This window comes from Pseudorca crassidens, chromosome 3 (genome assembly GCF_039906515.1).
Source record: "Pseudorca crassidens isolate mPseCra1 chromosome 3, mPseCra1.hap1, whole genome shotgun sequence".
In the NCBI taxonomy this organism is placed as follows: Eukaryota; Metazoa; Chordata; class Mammalia; order Artiodactyla; family Delphinidae; genus Pseudorca; species Pseudorca crassidens.
The window spans coordinates 41,753,824-41,772,594 of record NC_090298.1 but is presented as its reverse complement, the minus strand read 5'-3'; the positions used below and the strand labels follow the sequence as shown (position 1 = coordinate 41,772,594).

The 18,771-nt window shown below is 36.8% G+C and overlaps 1 protein-coding gene across 2 annotated transcripts in view; it reads left to right on the top strand.

Annotated features, from left to right (window-relative positions):
* ARL15 (ADP ribosylation factor like GTPase 15) overlaps window positions 1–18,771 on the top strand; it is a 415,759-nt gene that overhangs the window by 136,978 nt on the left and 260,010 nt on the right. For both annotated transcript variants that reach the window (XM_067730670.1, XM_067730669.1), the window contains one exon: window positions 15,815–15,874. In XM_067730670.1, coding sequence (XP_067586771.1) covers window positions 15,815–15,874 — 60 coding nt within the window. The remainder of the gene's footprint in view (window positions 1–15,814; window positions 15,875–18,771) is intronic.

Sequence of the window (18,771 nt, the reverse complement as noted above, 5' to 3'; positions counted from 1 at the left end):
AATATCGATGACCAAGAGCCTTACCTCATTTCAGGCCAGGTTTTGCCACCAAATAAGTTAGGAGAAGAGTGCAGGCTTTGAAGGCTTTTCAGAGTTTAGAATTGTAGATAAGAAACTGTGGACCTGTGAAGAAACAGAGTCATAGCTTGATTAAAGGATGAGGAAAAGCTTGAGGGGTTCATGATGACTGGTGAGGCCACAGGGAGGATGAACAGAGCTCAAGTGTGGCCTGTTGCAGGAAGCCATTTCTAACTACCTTCCTTTCCCCCACATGGAACTGAGAACTCCCTGCTCTCCCACTGTGAAGTGTTTATCTCTCTACCATTTAGTGCCTGAGACACTGCTGTTGACACATTTGTCTCCCCAGGCTAAGGGGCAGATAGAGCATCTTATTTAGCTTGTGCCTCCAGATCCTGGCACACGATTTGGACATAGCTAAGATGCTTGTTGAGTGAATAAGCCTGCAACAGTAAATTGAATCCATATGTTTTTACATAAAATATCGTACCTCTCTGAACCTCATAACTGCTTTTTATGACAGGTAAGATTCTTTTTCCATATTCTGTCTTTAAATCATCTGAGGCTCAAAGGTATGGTGATATGGCTGTTTTCACACAGTTAATGACAGAGGTAGGATGCCAGTGCAGGTCTCCAAATGAAGGTTAGTGGTACCCAAGCCTTAGAATTTCTGATGAGAGTATTATTTGCTAGTTGTCTGTAAAGCTGTGGACGTCTTCTGAGGAATGTGTTACGTAATATGCAGACTTTATTAACTTAACAATTCTTTTAAAGCAAAATAACTTCCTTCAAAATATGTATGAGTAACACAAGTATACCGTTCTTCACTTATCGGAGGTAGAAATGAGAAGCACTATTGCTAGAAGCACAGTTTTGAATTACAATGTACAAAATTATCTGTAAATAATTTTATAATTTATTATTTATAAATTGCAATGCAATATGTTCTATATTTGCTTTTATTCAATTTTTTAATAATATGTTTTCCTCTTACTGGAACCCGTTGTAACATTGTGCGCTAATTGATTTTCTGATGAATTAGTAAGTTGGCTGACATTTTGGATATCAAGCTTCTATGAGTTGTCATTGTCCTGAACCAGGCGCAGTGCCTTTTTGGAGACCTGTTTGGAGGTCTCGGCTATCAAGAAGTTTATACCTGGGGTAGGATTACCATGATAAACAGTTTAAATTTATTGAATGTTTAATATATGCCAGGAGCTAAGACAGAATAAGTGCTATACTTGATGGTATAAATATGAAAGTTAAAAGAGTGATCATTTCTAATCTGTGGGATCAAAGAAGGCCTCATTCAAATAGGGCCTCATATGATGGGGAGAATCTAAGGAACGGGGTGAGGAGAGTAAGGATAGAAAGCATAGGGTGTATTTGGAGAACAGTTCGTGATCTTACTGGGTTGAGGCCCAGGATATGGAGGTATAGCATGAGTTGTGATCCAAAGCTAGAGACTAGAGAAGCTACTGAGAGAGACCTGTAACATGGAGAGGTGATCCATCAGGGGCTGTGAGGAATGGAGAGTTAGAGGCAGATGTCATTAATCCTATAAAACTGTCAAAGATATTGGGAAATAGAGAGGAAAGGAAAAGAATCAAATATGACTTCTAGCTGGTGACTGAGTGAAATATAAAAAGTGGGAAGAAGGTGACAGACAGTTTTAAGATACAAGATAATGAGCTTAGTTTTGGACATGCTAATTTGAGGTGTTGGCAGGACTTTCAACAGTGATCCAAATGCCAAAAGACAGGCTGACTAAAGAGAGCTTATAGCAAGAGATCTAGATTTGAGATACAACTGAATTGTTGATTTGCATGAGATTGTTGAGGGATGATGAGCAGAGAGGGAGGAGAAGAGTGCTAAGCACCAACTATATTTCATTCATTCTTTCTGCATTTGTTGAATGCCTGTTACATGATTGCCACTGATTTAGGCACTAAGGGTGCGTCAGTGAACAAACTAGACAAATATCCTTGCCCTTTGGAGCTTACATTCTAGCATCTGCATTAAACAGGGAATCTAAACCAGGCAGTTCTATATAGTATCATATAAGTCAAATGTGAACAATAGATCAAAGGAACCAGAATTAAATAATATAAACCGAAGTCTAAAATCTGAGAGGAGGCCATGGATGTGGTGACCATTAATGACCAATGGTAGACCAGTTTCAACAGAGCGTTGGGGTAGAAACTAACATGAACCATGAGAGGGTGGTGAGCATGCAGAGGGAATGAGGCACAGACTGTCCATTTTACTCCTTGGGCCCCTGGCTAAGATTGCACATAGATTACTCTTTTAAGAAGGTAACAGAAAGACAGAAACACAGGAAGCAGTGGTGAAGGAGTTTATTTTTGCAAGGAAATGTGCCATGTGAGCATGCTAGTGGACAGAGGTGTAAGGGTGGTGATCAGGAAGAAGGAAACACTGAAGATGTTCAGTAGAGGGCAGGGAGTGCAAGAATAAGTGAAGACTTCTGATTCTGGTCAAGACAGAGTAACTAGAACTGGCTTACCCTCCCACCTGAAATAACCAAAAGGGGGGAACAAAACACAGACAAGATATATAAAACAGTTTTTAAGAAAGTAAATATCAAGCAACAAGGGTTAGTCATCCCTGAGAGATGAGAAACAAATGAGATGAGCCCCACAGTTGCCCCAGCCTACTGCCTCAAGACTGTTCCCAGGCCATGGCACAGCTCCAGTGGGAAGTGAGGTGGAGCTCAGTGGACTCCCTGCATTGAGGGGATAGAGCTGAGAGCTGGAGAGACTAGGGAAGCTAGAGTTCCTAGGACACAGTACTGGAGAGGACAGACTTGTACAGAGAGAGAACCCTAGAGATCTGTAGAGGGTCTCCTTTGAGTATGTGTCATAGTATTCATTGCATGCACATGAGGAAACTACTCAAGGCTAGCAAAAGAACCATCTGAAAGGGCTAGAGGGAACAGTGCCTGGTGTTCACACAGGACTGAGAGTTATGCCTGTTACCACAAGCCAGATTGGAAAAGTCACAATTCACGAGGTAGTGGGTCGAGTACTAAGGAAGGTTTTGCCTTAGGAATCAGCTCTAAGCTGAGCACTGCCCTAGACGCATGTAGCAAATCATATTAATAAGACAAAAGGCTCAAACAGTTTCCTAGAAACTTTAATACACCCCAGAACAAAGCTGTGTAAGATTTACAGAAAGCAAAATTATCCAGCACTTAAGGTAAAATTCACAATGTCTGACATTTAATCAAAAATTACCAGGCATGCAGAGAGGCAGGAAGACATGATTCATAATGAGAAGAATAACCTGTGAATTGAAACTGACTCATAACTGTCACAAAGATTAGAATTAACAAAGAAGGACATTAAAACTGTTATTATAAAAGTATAGACAAGCAAAATATCTAAAAAAACCATATACAAATTTTAGTGGTGAGCACTACAATATATGAGATGAAATATATACCAGATAGGATTAATGACAGATTAGACATTGCAGAAAAAAGATTAATGACCTTGACGGGCATTAGCATCCGGGACTACTCACAGTAGAGAGAGAGGAGAAAATGGAAAATGCATAGAGCAGTAGTGACCTGTGGGACAACTCCAAGTCACCTAATATATGGCAACACCTAACTTTGAATCTATCAAGGTGAGGCGGTGGAGAAAGGGACAGAAAAAAATATTTGAAGAAATGATGGCTGAAATGTTTTCAAACTTGAAGATAAACAACAAATCCAAGAAGCTCATTGAACCCCAAGCACAAGAGATATGAACAAAACTACACCAAGTTACATCCTAATAAAATTACTAAAGCCAGTGATAAGAGTGTGATGGTTAATTTTATGTGTCAACTTGGCTGGGCCACAGTTCTCAGGTATGTCGTCAAACATTGTTCTGAATATTTCTGTGAGTGCGTTTTTATATGAGATTAAGATATAAATCCGCAGCCTTTGAGTAAATTTCTTTATATAATGTGGTTGGGCCTCATCTAACCAGTTGAAGGATTGAATAGAACAAAAGACTGACTTCCCCAGAGCAAGAAGGAAATCTGCACTGGGTGGCCTTGGGACTTGAACTGGAGCATCGGCTCTTTCCTGGGTCTCCAGTCTACTGACCTACCCTGCAGATTTTGGACTTGCCAGCCTCCATAGTATTATGAATCAATTCCTTGAAACATTTTTCTGTGTATACACACATCCTATTGGTTCTGTTTCTCTGGAGAATGCCGAGTAATACAAAAAGGAAATCTTAAAAACAGAGAAAAGATGTTACACAGAAACAAAGATAAGAGTGACATCAGATTTCTCACTGCAAACGATGCAAGGGAGAAGGCAATGGAGCACACCTTTAAAGTACTGAAGGGAAAAATAATTATCAGCCTATATCCAACAGAAGTATCTTTCAAAAAGAAACTCAAAATAAAGCCTTTTTCAGACATTAAAAAAGTGAAAGAATTTATTGCTAGCAGACCAAAGTTATAAGAAAATGCTAAAGGAAGTTTTTCAGGCGGGAGAAAAATGATTACAGATGGAAATCTGGATCTATACAAAGCAAAGTAACAGAATGGTGACTACATGGATAATTATATAAGATTTAGTTCTTATTTAAATCTCTTTATAACTGTTTAAATAAAAACAGTATGTTGTGGAGTTTATAACATGTAAAAGTAAAATGCATGAGAACAATAGAATAAAAGTCATAGAGGAAAAAGGGAAATATACTATTGTTGGGTTCTTATATGTGAAGTAGTTTAATAACACTTGAAGGTAGACTATGATAAGTTAAAGATACACTATAAACCCTAAAGCAACCACTAAAATAACAAAAGAAAGTGTGAGAGCCAATAAGGCAACAAATAAGATAAGATGGAACTATAAAAAATAATTAATCAGAAAGAAGGCAGGAAAAAAGGGAACAAGAATATATGGGACAAGTAGAAAACAAGTAGCAAGGTGTTAGCACTCAAACCTGACCATCAGTCATCAAATTAAATGCAAATGGTCTAGACTCCTCAATTAAGAGACTGAGAATATGATTAGATTAAAAAAACAAGACCCAACTATATGCTGACTTTAAATATAAAGACACAAATAGATTAAAAGTAAGAAGATGGAAAAAGATACGTTATGCCGATAGGCATAAGAAAGAGTCAAAAGAAAGTTGGAGCGGCTATATTAATATCAGACAAGGTAGACTTTGGAGCAAAGAACAATACTGGGGATAAAGAAGTTCATTTCATAATGATGAAAGAGTCTTTGAATCAGAGGACATAACAATGCTAAACATTTATGTATGTAATAACTTCAAAACTACACATAGCAAAAACTGACAAAACCCACAATTGTAGTCAGAGATTTCAGTACTCTCAATTATTGATAGAACACGTAGGAAGAAAATAGAGGTAGTAGACTTGAACAACACTATCAGCCACCTGGACCTGATTAACATGTATACAACCCTCTACACAACAGCAGCAGAGAACCTTCTCAAGTGCATTTGTAACATTTACCAAATAAGACCATATTTGAGGACATAAAACAAGTTTCAATAAATTTAAAAGTATTCAAACTACAGACCACATGGAATTGAATTAGAAATCAAGACCATCTCTGGAAAAGTCCCCAAATATTTGGAAACTAAAGTACTTCTAAATAACCCATGGATCAAATAAGAAATCAAAAGAGAAATTGTAAAGTATTTTATACTGAATGAAAATACAACACATCAGAATTTGTGGGATGTCTCTAAAGCAGGACTGTGGGGGAAATTCATAGCTCTGAACCCCTGGATTAGGAAAGAAGGCCCTCAAATCAGTGACCTCAACCTCCACCTTAAGGAACTAAAAGAGACGGACAGGTCAAACCCAAAGTAAGCAAAAGAAAGGAAATAATAAGGATCAAAGTGGAAATCAGTGGAATAGAAAAACAGTAGAGAAAACTCATTAGATCAAAAGCTGCTTCTTTGAGAAGATCAATAAAGCTTAAGAAACTCTAGCCAAACTGATCAGGGAAAAAAAAAATCAAAGATGACACTAATTTATATTATCAGGAATGAGAGAGATTACATCAATATAGAGTCTATAGATATTAAAAATATAATAGAATATTATGAACAACTTCATACCAGTAAATTTGACAACTTAAATGGATGAATTACTTGAAAGACAAGTTATCAAAGCTCATTCAAGAAGAAATAGAAAGCCCAGATCTATAGTTATTAAAGAAATTGAAATTATAGTTTTTTAAGAAAAAGAACTTGAAGTTTAGTTGGCTTCACTGGTGAATTCTATCAAACATCTGAAGTAATAATGCCACTGCTACACAATATCTTTCAGAAAATTGAAGGAGGAGGGAAGACTTTCCAACTCCTTCTATAAGACCAGCAAGTTTAATGTCAAAACCAGATAAAGACATTGCAAAAAAACTACATACCATATCCCTCATGAACATAGATACCAAAAATATAAACAAAAATCTTGCAAATCAAATCTTAAAGTAGTATATTTTTAATAGGATAATGTGTCATGACCAAGTAACATTTATCCCAGGAATACAGGGTTGGTTTCATGTTCAAAAATCAGTAAATTTAATTTACAATATTAATAAGCTAAGAAAAGAAAACCATGTGATCATCTCAAGAGATGCAAACAAAAAAACAAAAAACATTGATTTCTGATAAAAACTCACCAAAATAGGAACAGAGGGAATTTCCTCAACTGTTAAAGGTCATGTATGAAAACCCTATAGCTGTTGTCATACTTAATGATGAAATACAGAATTTATTCCTGGTCTGATTAGGAATAAGACATGGATGTTTGTTCTCACCGCTTCTGTTCAACATTGTAGTAAAGATTCTGGCCAGTGCATTGGACAAGAAAAAGAAATAAAAGTTTTCCAGGAATAAGTAAAACTTTCTTGGTTTGCTGATGACAGGATCATCTATGTAGAAAATTTGATGGGATCTACAACTTTATACCAACAAATTAGTGATGGCTAATGTGAATTTAGATCTGATAGTTTTGGAGATCTGAAAATTTGGAGGATAGCTTTGATCATTAGTTTGGAGAATGTTGTCTATAAGAGTAGAAGCAGATAGAGTGGTGGACAAATGTGTTGAATTCATTCAGACAGATAAGCAAATGCCCTGAAAGTTGGTAGATGGAAATGCAAAGGTCGACACAGAAACAGATGTCACAACTTTAGCTGGGAAGTTATTAAGAGGTGAGTATGGTAAAGCGGTAAAAGCATTATAAGGAAGCAAAGCTTGTCCTGGCTGGCCCTGATGAGGGAAGGAAAAGCTCTGTTTGCTAGTATAAGAAGGAAGGAAAAGCGGGTAAGAAAATGTTGGCGGCTAGAGAAGACTTTTCTTAACAAAGGTGTGGTTCCCTGTGATTCATTGAGAGGGCTTTGCAAGGATAAAGGCAGGGCAGAGTTGGGCATGAGGTGCAAAGAGAAGAGAAGGGGTAGATGCTTGTTGGTTGAGTCTGTATGATTATTGTAGCTAATGAAGGTGGGCAAGAGGTTGGAGAAACTAATTAGTGGTGACAGAGGAGGGGTGGAGGCAGAGGAGAACCAAGCAGGCTGATTTTAGTTATCAGTGGACCCACAAAACCCAGTCCTCACCAGAGTTCCAGACGGACATTGCCAGCCTGTTCAAACTCAACTGCCGGCTCCTTTTTGTTGTGTATGTATGCAGCTGAAGAAGAACAAAGGAGGTAAAAGGAAGGTCCTAAAATAAATGACAAAACCCAATGGCAAGAAAAGGTAACTAGAAGAAATGAGGAGGTCAGAAAGCCACATGTGCATGTGAACATTCAATGTGAGGACGGGAGAATAGCTGAAGGAGGTCCTACGGAGAATAATGTACAAAGTGAACGAGCAAGGGAGCTAACTACATAAAAGTTTAGAAGGACTGGAAACCTAAGATTAAGATGACAAATGTAAGTAAAAGCAATGCTGTTGAGAAGTATTTCTATCAGATATTACAGATAAGAGTTTATGACAGTCCCATTTAGAGAATTCAGTCACGTTCACAAGTAGTGTCTAGAATCTAATTGATTAATTAAGCTAAGTCCACAAAGGTATTCAGGAAAAGAATTAATGGCAAACAAATAAATGGAAAGGTTTGGCTTTACAAGAAGTTCAACTTTACTAGAAAATAAATAAGAAAATGTTAATTTTATACCTAAATTTACCAAAACGTGTGTTGACCGTTTTTTTTTTGAAAGAAGTTATTCATATAAATTAAAGGTTACCAAAATATTTACATCCCTTGGCCTAATAAGCGTGTCACTAAGAATTTCCATTAAGTGTGTAATTTCAAAGAAACTGTATGAACAAACTGATTCCTTGCAACATTTTGTATAACTAAAACTTTAAAGTAATTTAAATGTCCTATATTAAAGGAATTTGTTAATTAACTCGTGGTACATCAGTTGAAATGATCATATATTGGAAAACACGATCTTCTGTCAAGGAAAATTAAATTTACATTCATTTTGAAAATTAAACCTTGCAAATCTATGCTTTTGAATCAAAAATGGGGAAAAAAAACGTAAAAAGTAACTATGGGCTTTGTTGGTATGGTTGAATTATGTGTGAAATTTTATTCTCTTAAATTATTTCTCTATTTTATAATGTTTTGATAATATAAAGCCAATTAAAAATGAAATATTTGTTGGAAGAGTTTGGAACAGTTGAAAAGATACACTGAGAATTAGTTCCTTAAAATGAAAACATGACACACAAGGGTATGTCTATCCATTTCAGCAAGGCAAGAATGTCAGCCTTTTCTTCAGAAGTAAAGGGAATACAGACTTTATTGGATTGTTAACTTCAGCAGTCTTTTACTTTGACATAATTTTAAAAAGATACTTAAATTGTCAAAACTCAAAGGGCCAAGAAGTCCTGAAAAGAGCAGGTCTTGCTGATAGAGGAAAAAAATTGAGTAGCTTACACATTGGTCTAGAAACAAAAGTGAACTTTGTCCAGAGTGAATTCCTTGACTGTATATGCCCAAAGAATTTGTTGATAAAAGGGATTGTTAACCTGTAGATTACACAATATTCGCTTTTTTTTCTTTTTAAAACAGAGGAATGGAGTCTAAAGGTTTAGGATAATATATTGTTGTAACATAGAGAACAATCTAGAGAAAATTGAACACTTGGAATTGAAAAAGGTTGAAAAATCTCTTCTAGGGATATATATTACCATGTTTGAAAATTTGTCAAGTGATATGTCAGTCAGTTAAAATAGAAAACAATTATGGTAATTTGAAAGAAATACAGAAAAGTTTATGAAAATTTGAATCAGACATTTTAATAACTTTAGTATTAGCTGCATACACGTTAAGAAGAAATAAGTTAGAAAGTCGAATTTGGTATCTGCTAAAGAATTGTGTTTTATAAATGCTGGTAGATTAAATTTCCTTTTATGATGTTGAAATGATATTTAGAAGAATTTCGCTGGACCATTGTCCAAACATCACAAAACTAACGCATAAATCATGTCCTTGGTCCAAGTCAAGGCCACCAGATCTGTGGAATGTCTTTCCCTTTAGCAGTTCTTAGAGTGACCCAGGAATGTCAGAAGCACACACCGAGTACCTGTGTACATGTGTGCAGGCTTGTGTGTATGTGTTGCAGGGGAAGGGGGGAGGTTGGTCTGTAGGTCCAAGCGAAATAGTCCTGTGTTCCACACAATGAATAAAAATAGACTAACCTCCCTCTGAAACCTAATTTTGTTACGATTCCAGTAATGCTTTCCCCGCATAAAAAATTTCAAATCCATCTCCCTTGTATCACAGGCTTTTTTGGATTTAAGGACTAAAAGACAAAAGCTGAAAGTCTATGCAAACAATTATTTCCCCAAAGAGTTGCTAAGTCATATATTTATTAAAATTTGTGGGGTTAAATCTTAGGGGAGGTTTCAGTCTTACTAATGTAGCTTAAATAGGCCAGGAAAAAATGACTACGTAACTTAGGCTTCAGCCATCAAATTGTTTGAATGGAGTCGGGAGACCTACCCCTGAGGCCTTCAGCCAAATACTGGAGGCCATTGATGGTTGACTCAGTTGTTACTGTTATTTCCTTCTCCTTGTTTAATATAAATAATGGAATCCTAACATTAGAGGAAACTTTAAAAAGCTAATCTAGTCCACTCATTTTGCAGATGAGGGATTCAAAGTCAAGAAAAAGTAGCTGGATAAAAAGAAACGAAATTGAGCTGTTTGTAATGAGGTGGATAGACCTAGAGTCTGTCATACAGAGTGAAGTAAGTCAGAAAGAGAAAGACAAATACCGTATGCTAACACATATATATGGAATTTAAGAAAAAAAAAATGTCATGAAGAACCTAGGGGTAAGACAAGAATAAAGACACAGACCTACTAGAGAATGGACTTGAGGATATGGGGAGGGGGAAGGGTAAGCTGCGACAAAGCGAGAGAGAGGCATGGACATATATACACTACCAAACGTAAGGTAGATAGCTAGTGGGAAGCAGCCGCATAGCACAGGGAGATCAGCTCGGTGCTTTGTGACCACCTAGAGGGGTGGGATAGGGAGGGTGGGAGGGAGATGCAAGAGGGAAGACATATGGGAACATATGTATATGTATAACTGATTCACTTTGTTATAAAGCAGAAACTAGCACACCGTTGTAAAGCAATTGTACTCCAATAAAGATGTAAAAACATAAAAAATAAATTAAAAAAAGAAAAAAGTGCCTGGTGAGTCTAAGAGCTGTGACAGGGTTTTAGGACAGTGCTCTTGTTCCATCAGCTCACTGACTTCCTGACAAGAGCGTCGGAGGATGCTTATTTTTTCGAAGAAGGAACAGAGCGAGCACACTGTCATGGCTGAGTCAGTTGGACATTTTCCCTCCCCTCCTGAGTTCCTGGTTTTATTAATAACGTCTTTAAAAAAGTACTCTCTAAACTCATACTATTATTTTTACTCCATTAATCAGGAAATGTAGTATAGACCTGAGAACACAAGAATCAAAATAGATTCCTTGTGTTGGATTATTTATAAATACGAGGGAAAATAATTAGTGGGATTATTAGGTATGTGTTTATTTTTTCCAGTCAGCTCCACCGTTATTTAGGTTCAAAATTGGAAATTTTGAATCCATCATCTTGTTGGTATGTGGAACAGGTGCTATAGTGTGGAGCTCTGGTGGACTCAGGTGATGAGACCTGAGTTCAGGTTTTAAATACAGCATTTAGTACTTTTGGCTAGGCACTTAACCCTTCTAGACTTCACTTGCTTCCTGGAACAGTAGTTAGTTCATTAAGTTAAGGATGGTCGTAACAGCTAAAATACAGTCGTCGCTTGGTATATGAGGGGGACTGGTGACCACCTTCCCCTGCAACGGGTACCAAAATTTGAGGATGCTCAAGTCCTTTATATAAAAATACAGTATTTGCATGTAACCTACACACATCCTCCCATATGCTTCAAATCATCTCTAGATTACCAATAATACCTAATACAATGTAAATACAATGTAAATGGCCTGGGCACAGCAAATTCAAGTTTTGCTTCTTGGAATTTTCTGGAAATTTTTTTCCCAAATATTTTCGGTCTGTTTGGTTGAATATGTGGATGCAGAACCCTCGGATATGGAGGGCTGACTAAATATAAACCCTTAGCACAGATCTTTAAACAAATATTGAGATCCTATTATGACCAAGCACTGGCATACAAGATACACTGTACACTGTATCTCTATTACGAATCCTTGCAGTCTAGCTGGGGAACAAACATAAAACAAGTAAATAAACTGATATGTAATTAGAACCGTGAAAGTCATGTAGGAGAAATGCTGAGTGCCCCAAGCACACAGATCCAAAAAAACCAACCTATTTCAGGAACACCAGAGAAGGCCTGCCTGACAAAGTGAAGTTCTGATACCACCTGAAGGGTAAAGAGTTTGCCAGAAGGGCAAAGTATACACACTTTTGGAGCAGTAGGTGCAAAGGCCCTGAGATGGAAGGAACATGGCTTGTTTTAGGAACTGAAGAATATAAATGAGGGGGAGATGGTACCAAATAAGCCTAGGGAAGGAAAGGGGAACCAGATCAGGTAGGGCCTTGTTAGGTGTTTCAAACTATACCTTGAGTAGTGAGAAGGTATTAGACCCTTTTAAGTAGGGGAATGATGTAAACAGAAGTGCATTTCAGGAAATCACTTCTGCCAATGTGTGGGGATGACTGAGGAGGCCAATAATAGATGCAGAGTTTAGTTAGGAGGCTCACCACGTGGTGATGGTGGTGGCTTGACGAGAGTTGTGCTGTGAGGATGAAGAGAAGTAGGCTTTTTTTTTTTTTTTTTTGAGGTACGCGGGCCTCTCACGGTTGTGGCCTCTCCCGTTGTGGAGCACAGGCTGCGGACGCACAGGCTCAGCGGCCATGGCTCACGGGCCCAGCCGTTCCGCGGCATGTGGGATCTTCCCGGACCGGGGCACGAACCCGTGTCCCCTGCATCGGCAGACAGACTCTCAACCACTGCGCCACCAGGGACGCCCTCAGAAGTAGGCATTTTTGAGAACTATTTAGCAGGTGAAATTTAAAGGCTTTGGGGATTGGTTGGTTGACTGATTGAGAGGAAAAGAAGTGTTAAGGAGGACCACAAATATTTAGTCTATAGAAGTCCTCAATAAATGTTTTGATTGCTTCTTCAGCAACTCTTATTTTTACCACTGCTTTCATAATATATCTGAACTTGAGGCCGCACATGATTTTGATTGGGAGAAAGCATTCAGTGATTATTTGATGACCATTAGTATTCTGAATTTTTAGTTTTATTTATTTAAAAACAAAACACTTTATAGCACTGATTACCTTCTGTTTTCATTTACAGCTGAGGAAACTGAGGCACAGAGGAATTAAGTAACTTGCTCAGAGTCAGACAGTTAATAATGGTAGAGCAGAATTTGAACCCAGACATTCTTACTGTAGAGCCCATGCAATCCAGTGATTTTCATTCCTCAAAGCAACCCTTTGAGAAAGGTATTTTGATGGATTGACCTTTGTAACCCTACTAAATATTAATTTCCCTTCTTGACCTCATCCAACTCAGTGTAAAGGAATAAAATACAATTGATCTGATGGTTGCCCTTCTTGATTGCCCTTCTGGTGAACTGAAAATGTGTCTTTACATTTTAAGTCTTTTTAATCCTTGCAAACAGAATGACTAAAATAGAAAAATATTGTTTCTCTTCCATAAATAGTACATTCTCTTATTTTCTGGACTGATTATCTAGGCTTCATCCTCTGAACATTAATTACCACAGCTATATTGTAAAAATAATACAAAGACAGCAAAGTGGAAGACTGCATATACCTTTGCAGTATAAATCTAGCCACATATGTTCTGTGTGAAGAGAAAACATTTATGAGTATTCTGCAGGAACATTTATATGCCTATAAATAACATTGCTAGGTTACTTTGCTTAGAGTGAACATTGGACGACATTTTTGTAGTCAATTTATTATGAAGTCTGTGTAAGGATTCAAAATTCAAAACCTGCCTGTTGGATCAATAAATTTCAAAAGTTGTATTTTGCATATGGGTGTGGTAATTTCCAGAAGGATATTTCTTCCCTCTGGGTGCCTGCATATTGTCAGCTTTTAAGAATCAAAACAGATGAAATATTGCTGATGTGCTCCATAACTATTTCTTTTTCAAAGTTGGGGTTTGTCCCATTTCTCTGGAAAATCCATACTTGGGTTGTCCTGAACCTAACCACTAATAGACTGTTTAGCACTTACATAGTGTTTTCGTTTTCAGGATTTCACAATCATTGCCTTTTGATCCATGTAACACCCCTGTGTGGTAGGTAGATACAGTCAAGCATCCAAGTCTCCTGTGGGCGAATTTCATTGCCAGCAGGAGTATTGTGATTGACGCTGAGTTTCCGTAATTTCCCAGAGGCCAGACACCTGGAGAGGCTTTCCTGCAGACCCAGGTATATGCCGGTATGTCAGCCACATGAAGCTGCCCCCTACTCCTGCTATCTTACTAAGATTCAGTGACTGCACGCACCGTTAATCATAGTGCTACGCCCACTGTGTCAGTCTGTATTAAACCCACATAGGAAGGGTATGTTTTGGAAGGTTCTCAGAGAGCCCAATGAACATTTACGTTCTGGACAACAAACTTCAACAGTTTACACTTCCATCACTCCAACAAAGGTACTTTTCATTCAGTGATAACATTTATGGCTCCAACTAAATACTTCGTAAATGAGCACCAGCATTTCTGTCTTGAGTCTGTAATATATTCAGGCAGGCAGAAGATATGTGTACCTAATGATTAAATCGTCAACAACATGGCATCCACTGAAATAGAACGTCGGCAGTCTTGTATTTTGTGCTTATTTGTACCAGGCACTGTGATAAAGATAACACATGCATTATCGCATCCTCATAACAACTTTGTGACATAGTTACTATCATTCCCAGTTTACAGACGATGAAAGCCAAGGCTGGTAAGTTGCCCACAGTAAGAGCTTATTAAAACCTAGTTCTGTCTGACTCCAAAGTCACTTTTTAACCATTACATGATACTCACTGCCTTAAGTAGAAGGTAATATATAAAATCTTAAAGCTCTGGGACAGTATACAACAGAGGAGTGGTAATAATAGGCTGGAGTATAATAAGGCACATTTTAACGTGTTTTGTAATAAAGTAAAGCAAAACCATGTAAAAGAATTGTTCTTATACACATTGTACTTTATATCTTTTTACCTTTCTAGGCACCCATCGTAACTTGCTTCAGTGAAAGTATTTGTCTGTTTTCCCTTTCACCCTGTTGATAATTTCTTGAAAAGGGGACCGTGTCTTATTTATCTTGTAATTGTACATATCAAATAATGCTTAAAACCTTAAATTGATTGGGTGCTCGGAAATTACTGAATAAATTAACTATTAAAAATTAGTAGAGCTTTTAACTGAAAAAGAAGTACCTGTATATGCAAAGTATTCAAATGAAACAAAAGAATCTCCCTTCTATTTAAGACCTCCAGAAGAAGACTCTCAGTTCTCCCAAGAGTCATTACATGTTCCAGTTTCTTGTGGATCATTTCAGAAATATTTAGTGTATATATTTGTGTGTGTGTCTGTGTATAGGTAAACGCACACTCACATATGTCACACCTGAATTGATTGACTTAGATGATGATAATTAAGTCCTAAATACAGAATTAATCATAGTACTATACTCTGAATATACTTTTATAATAGAAGTCATTTATTACATGCATTATAAAATGCATAAATGGGTAATTATGATTGTACTTTTAAGAAAAATTTATGTATGACTTTAACCATGTCCTTGAAAGAAAACGCTAACATAAATACTATGTAATTCAATATAAGATAGTTATAATTTTGATACCTTAGTCTCTAGGGTTGCTAAGTTATATGTGAGGGAAGATTAACCTTAGGAATTAGATGCAAAGGTCCTGATAGATTTAATATTTTCTTTGAAGTTTCTCTATACTTCCAAGTGTCTTTCTCGCAACTGATAAAATTTACAAAGTGGCATTATGTATTAAAGAATGAGGCAATATTTTGAAGAAAAGGGTTATATTTTGCTGTAACATACAACTGTTTTGCAAAATGGTAGAAGATAATACTGGGTTAACCGTTTGTCTTGGAAATTATGTGTTTCTGGTGTAAATACGAACTATGAAAAATAACTCTTAATCTGCCTAAAAAAGAGCATTTGAGCATTTTATACATTTTTAAAACTTAAGTTGCTAATTCTTTCTTTTCTGTTTTCTAATTGTAGGTTTTAGTATAAAAGCAGTGCCATTCCAGAATGCCATCTTGAATGTAAAAGAACTTGGAGGTATATCATTTAAGATCACTTATATGTCTGGCTCTAGCTTTTACTAAGTTCATATTAATGTGTTACATATAATTAAAACATAATGATGATGTATTATTCTCAGAGGTGGTTCATTTTTACCTTTTCTCTTGATAATACATTTCCTAGAAATATTTCCTTTTCTTTATATATATTTTAAAGGTAGTTGAAGAGTTCTAAGTAACATAAACTTTGTTTTGTGTGGTTTAAAGAACTACACTACTAATGCCATTTCATACACTGTACTCTTTGGTTTTACTTAGCTAATGAAATTTATTCTTCAATGAACAAAATGAAGAGAGTTTTAATATAATCATAAAAAATAAGCTATGTGTTATGCAGGGCAGAGAACTGTATTTTAGCGTAGTTTGTATTCATACTGCAGGTTTTATTGTATTAGATCTTTTTAGAATGTATTTGTTCCGATAATAAATCTTTGCCAATAGGTTCTTTGCTGGTCAAGCACATTTATTGGCTAGGCTGCACCCCAAACTATACATCATTCAGTCTTTCATTACACTCTCTGTCTGGGGTTTTTTTTTGGTTGTGTTTTATATCAGTCAGGGTCTTAACCCATGTAAATAGGTTAACAAAGAAATCAGTCAATTCAGTGAACCTACTAAATTCTCTAATGCCACAGGAAAATGGTAAGTGCTCTGGAGTTCAGTATAATATTGGTGAGTTTAATGACTTAGAAGAAAGTTCTCTTCCATCTCTTTAATCACTTTGTGATATTGACCTTACCCTGTGTTTTTTTTTAAGCTCATTCTGTGACCTATTTTTAGATTGATGAAATTGACACAAACCTTATGCCATCACAATAGTGTTTGATGCCTTCTTATTTTTATCTAATGATATATTGGCTGATCTTTTCAGGTGTGTGTTTTAAAGAGCTATATCCAGAACAGGTATACTTCTGTCAGTCTGTTTTATAGCTACCTTTGACTTTTACAGCATTAATATTTAAAATGAACCATGGTTGATAAATTCTGGTTTTTCTTTGATGTTGGTTTTGTCATTTTAACTGCAAAAATTATAAAACATGAATGTTCTTGTAATAGAATAATTTTTCTATGCAAAAATTTTAAGACTCTTCTTTTAGATTGAATATTTTAATATTACTTTGTGGCTTCAGAGGACATAGTGTAAACATCCATGGAATCAAAATGAATGGTTTGAGAATTCTATTATTTTTGAATATGGTTGATACTTAGTAAATGTATTATTACTAGGCTAGATGCAAAGTTTTTATTGAGTACCCTCCAGGTATACAAAACTGTTGATTAATTGATAAGGTGTTTATTATTGACGTTTAGTTGGATGATATAAATAATGGATGTATCTGGACAATTTTTAAAAAGCGAACACATCAAGGAATTTATTATAATCTTGACTCTGTGCCATTGAAAATCAGTACAATTCAGAAGATCACATTAGAGGACGGGGTGTATAAGGTGGGAATCTGTCTGTTCCCAAGGTTTAATTTTGCTGAAAGAACTGTGTGTACCCTGGCAATTGTTGAAATGGAAATTACAATGGAGCGGATACCATAGAGTTTGGTGGAAACGCTTTAGTTTGTGCCTCTTCCGTGATGTAATAGTTGAGGGATGTAGGTATAAGATAGAGCTTCAGGGATTGGGACCTATACATTAGTTTCAGGCTAGTGATGTGTGGTGTTTGGCGGGTGGTAATGAAGAGCAAATTCCTAGCTTAAGCACAGATTCTTCTTCCCCTGAACTTTACTAGCTGTTTTCAGTTGAGAGACTGTCTCAAGGAGAAGGTGATTTTCTGAGTAGAATCTAATTGTGTATCCTGTATTGTGTGCTCAGAGGCAAGCAGTGGAGGGAGTTCAATCCTTGACTTTTTACTCACTAATTCCTTTATCCAACAAATATTTTTTGAGGACCTACTCTGCATGGGGTAGGACTGGGCCCTAGGTCATGTCTCACCCAAGAATGCATGAAAAGTAGACTAACACACAGAGAGTATAGCTTTCCTGGGATTTAGAGTAAATCTTACATACCAAGAGGCTCGTCCCAATATAAGATATGTGGCATTTAGGGAGAATTATGACCTCCTAAAATCAGATTGTTTGAGAGGCGGTTGCTTGACCCAAGAATTTCTGAGTTCAAGAGGAAAGAGCTGAGAATTTTAAGATCAGGGTGTGAAGATGTGAAACAGCTATTTACCAGTAGAGAGTTAACTCAGAAGACAGGTTAATCAGAGTTCAATCAGGTTGTCAATCCAGGGGAAAACTATGAAATCGAGGGAGAAACTCAAGAAGATAGGTATAAAGGTAGGCAGATACTAAGAGCCCGAACTGTGCTGAAGTGCAGAATGCTCAGAAAGTTCTGCTTATCCTAGGGTTCATTCCCAAGATCAGCACGGCCCCTGTTCCTCCCTTCAAATTCCTTCTTCTACCCTTTCCAGATGGTTCCAAGACTTTCCATCACCCCCTTATCAACCTTAAGTTACATTTCTCACTTTTTAAAAATAGGAAGGGGCATGAACTTCTGTTCCTTATCTAGTAAGAAGAAATGGTTTAGAATGAAATAACAATGACTAATGGAGTTAAATTAAAAGAAAATCACTTTGGGTAGATCTTAATAACAAACTGTGTTTGCACACACACTGATAGATGGTTGTGTGTTTGTATATATGTACTACATAATTTGTGTTATGTATATATAGAAATAATTCTATGTTCTTATCAAATTTCTCTTCTATGAGGGTATTTCTTGTATCTTCCTCTTAAAATTTCCTATAAATCTTGGGCTTCCCTAGTGGCACAGTGGTTGAGAGTCCACCTGCCAATACGGGGACACGGGCTCGTGCCCCGGTCCGGGAAGATCCCACATGCCACGGAGCAGCTGGGCCCG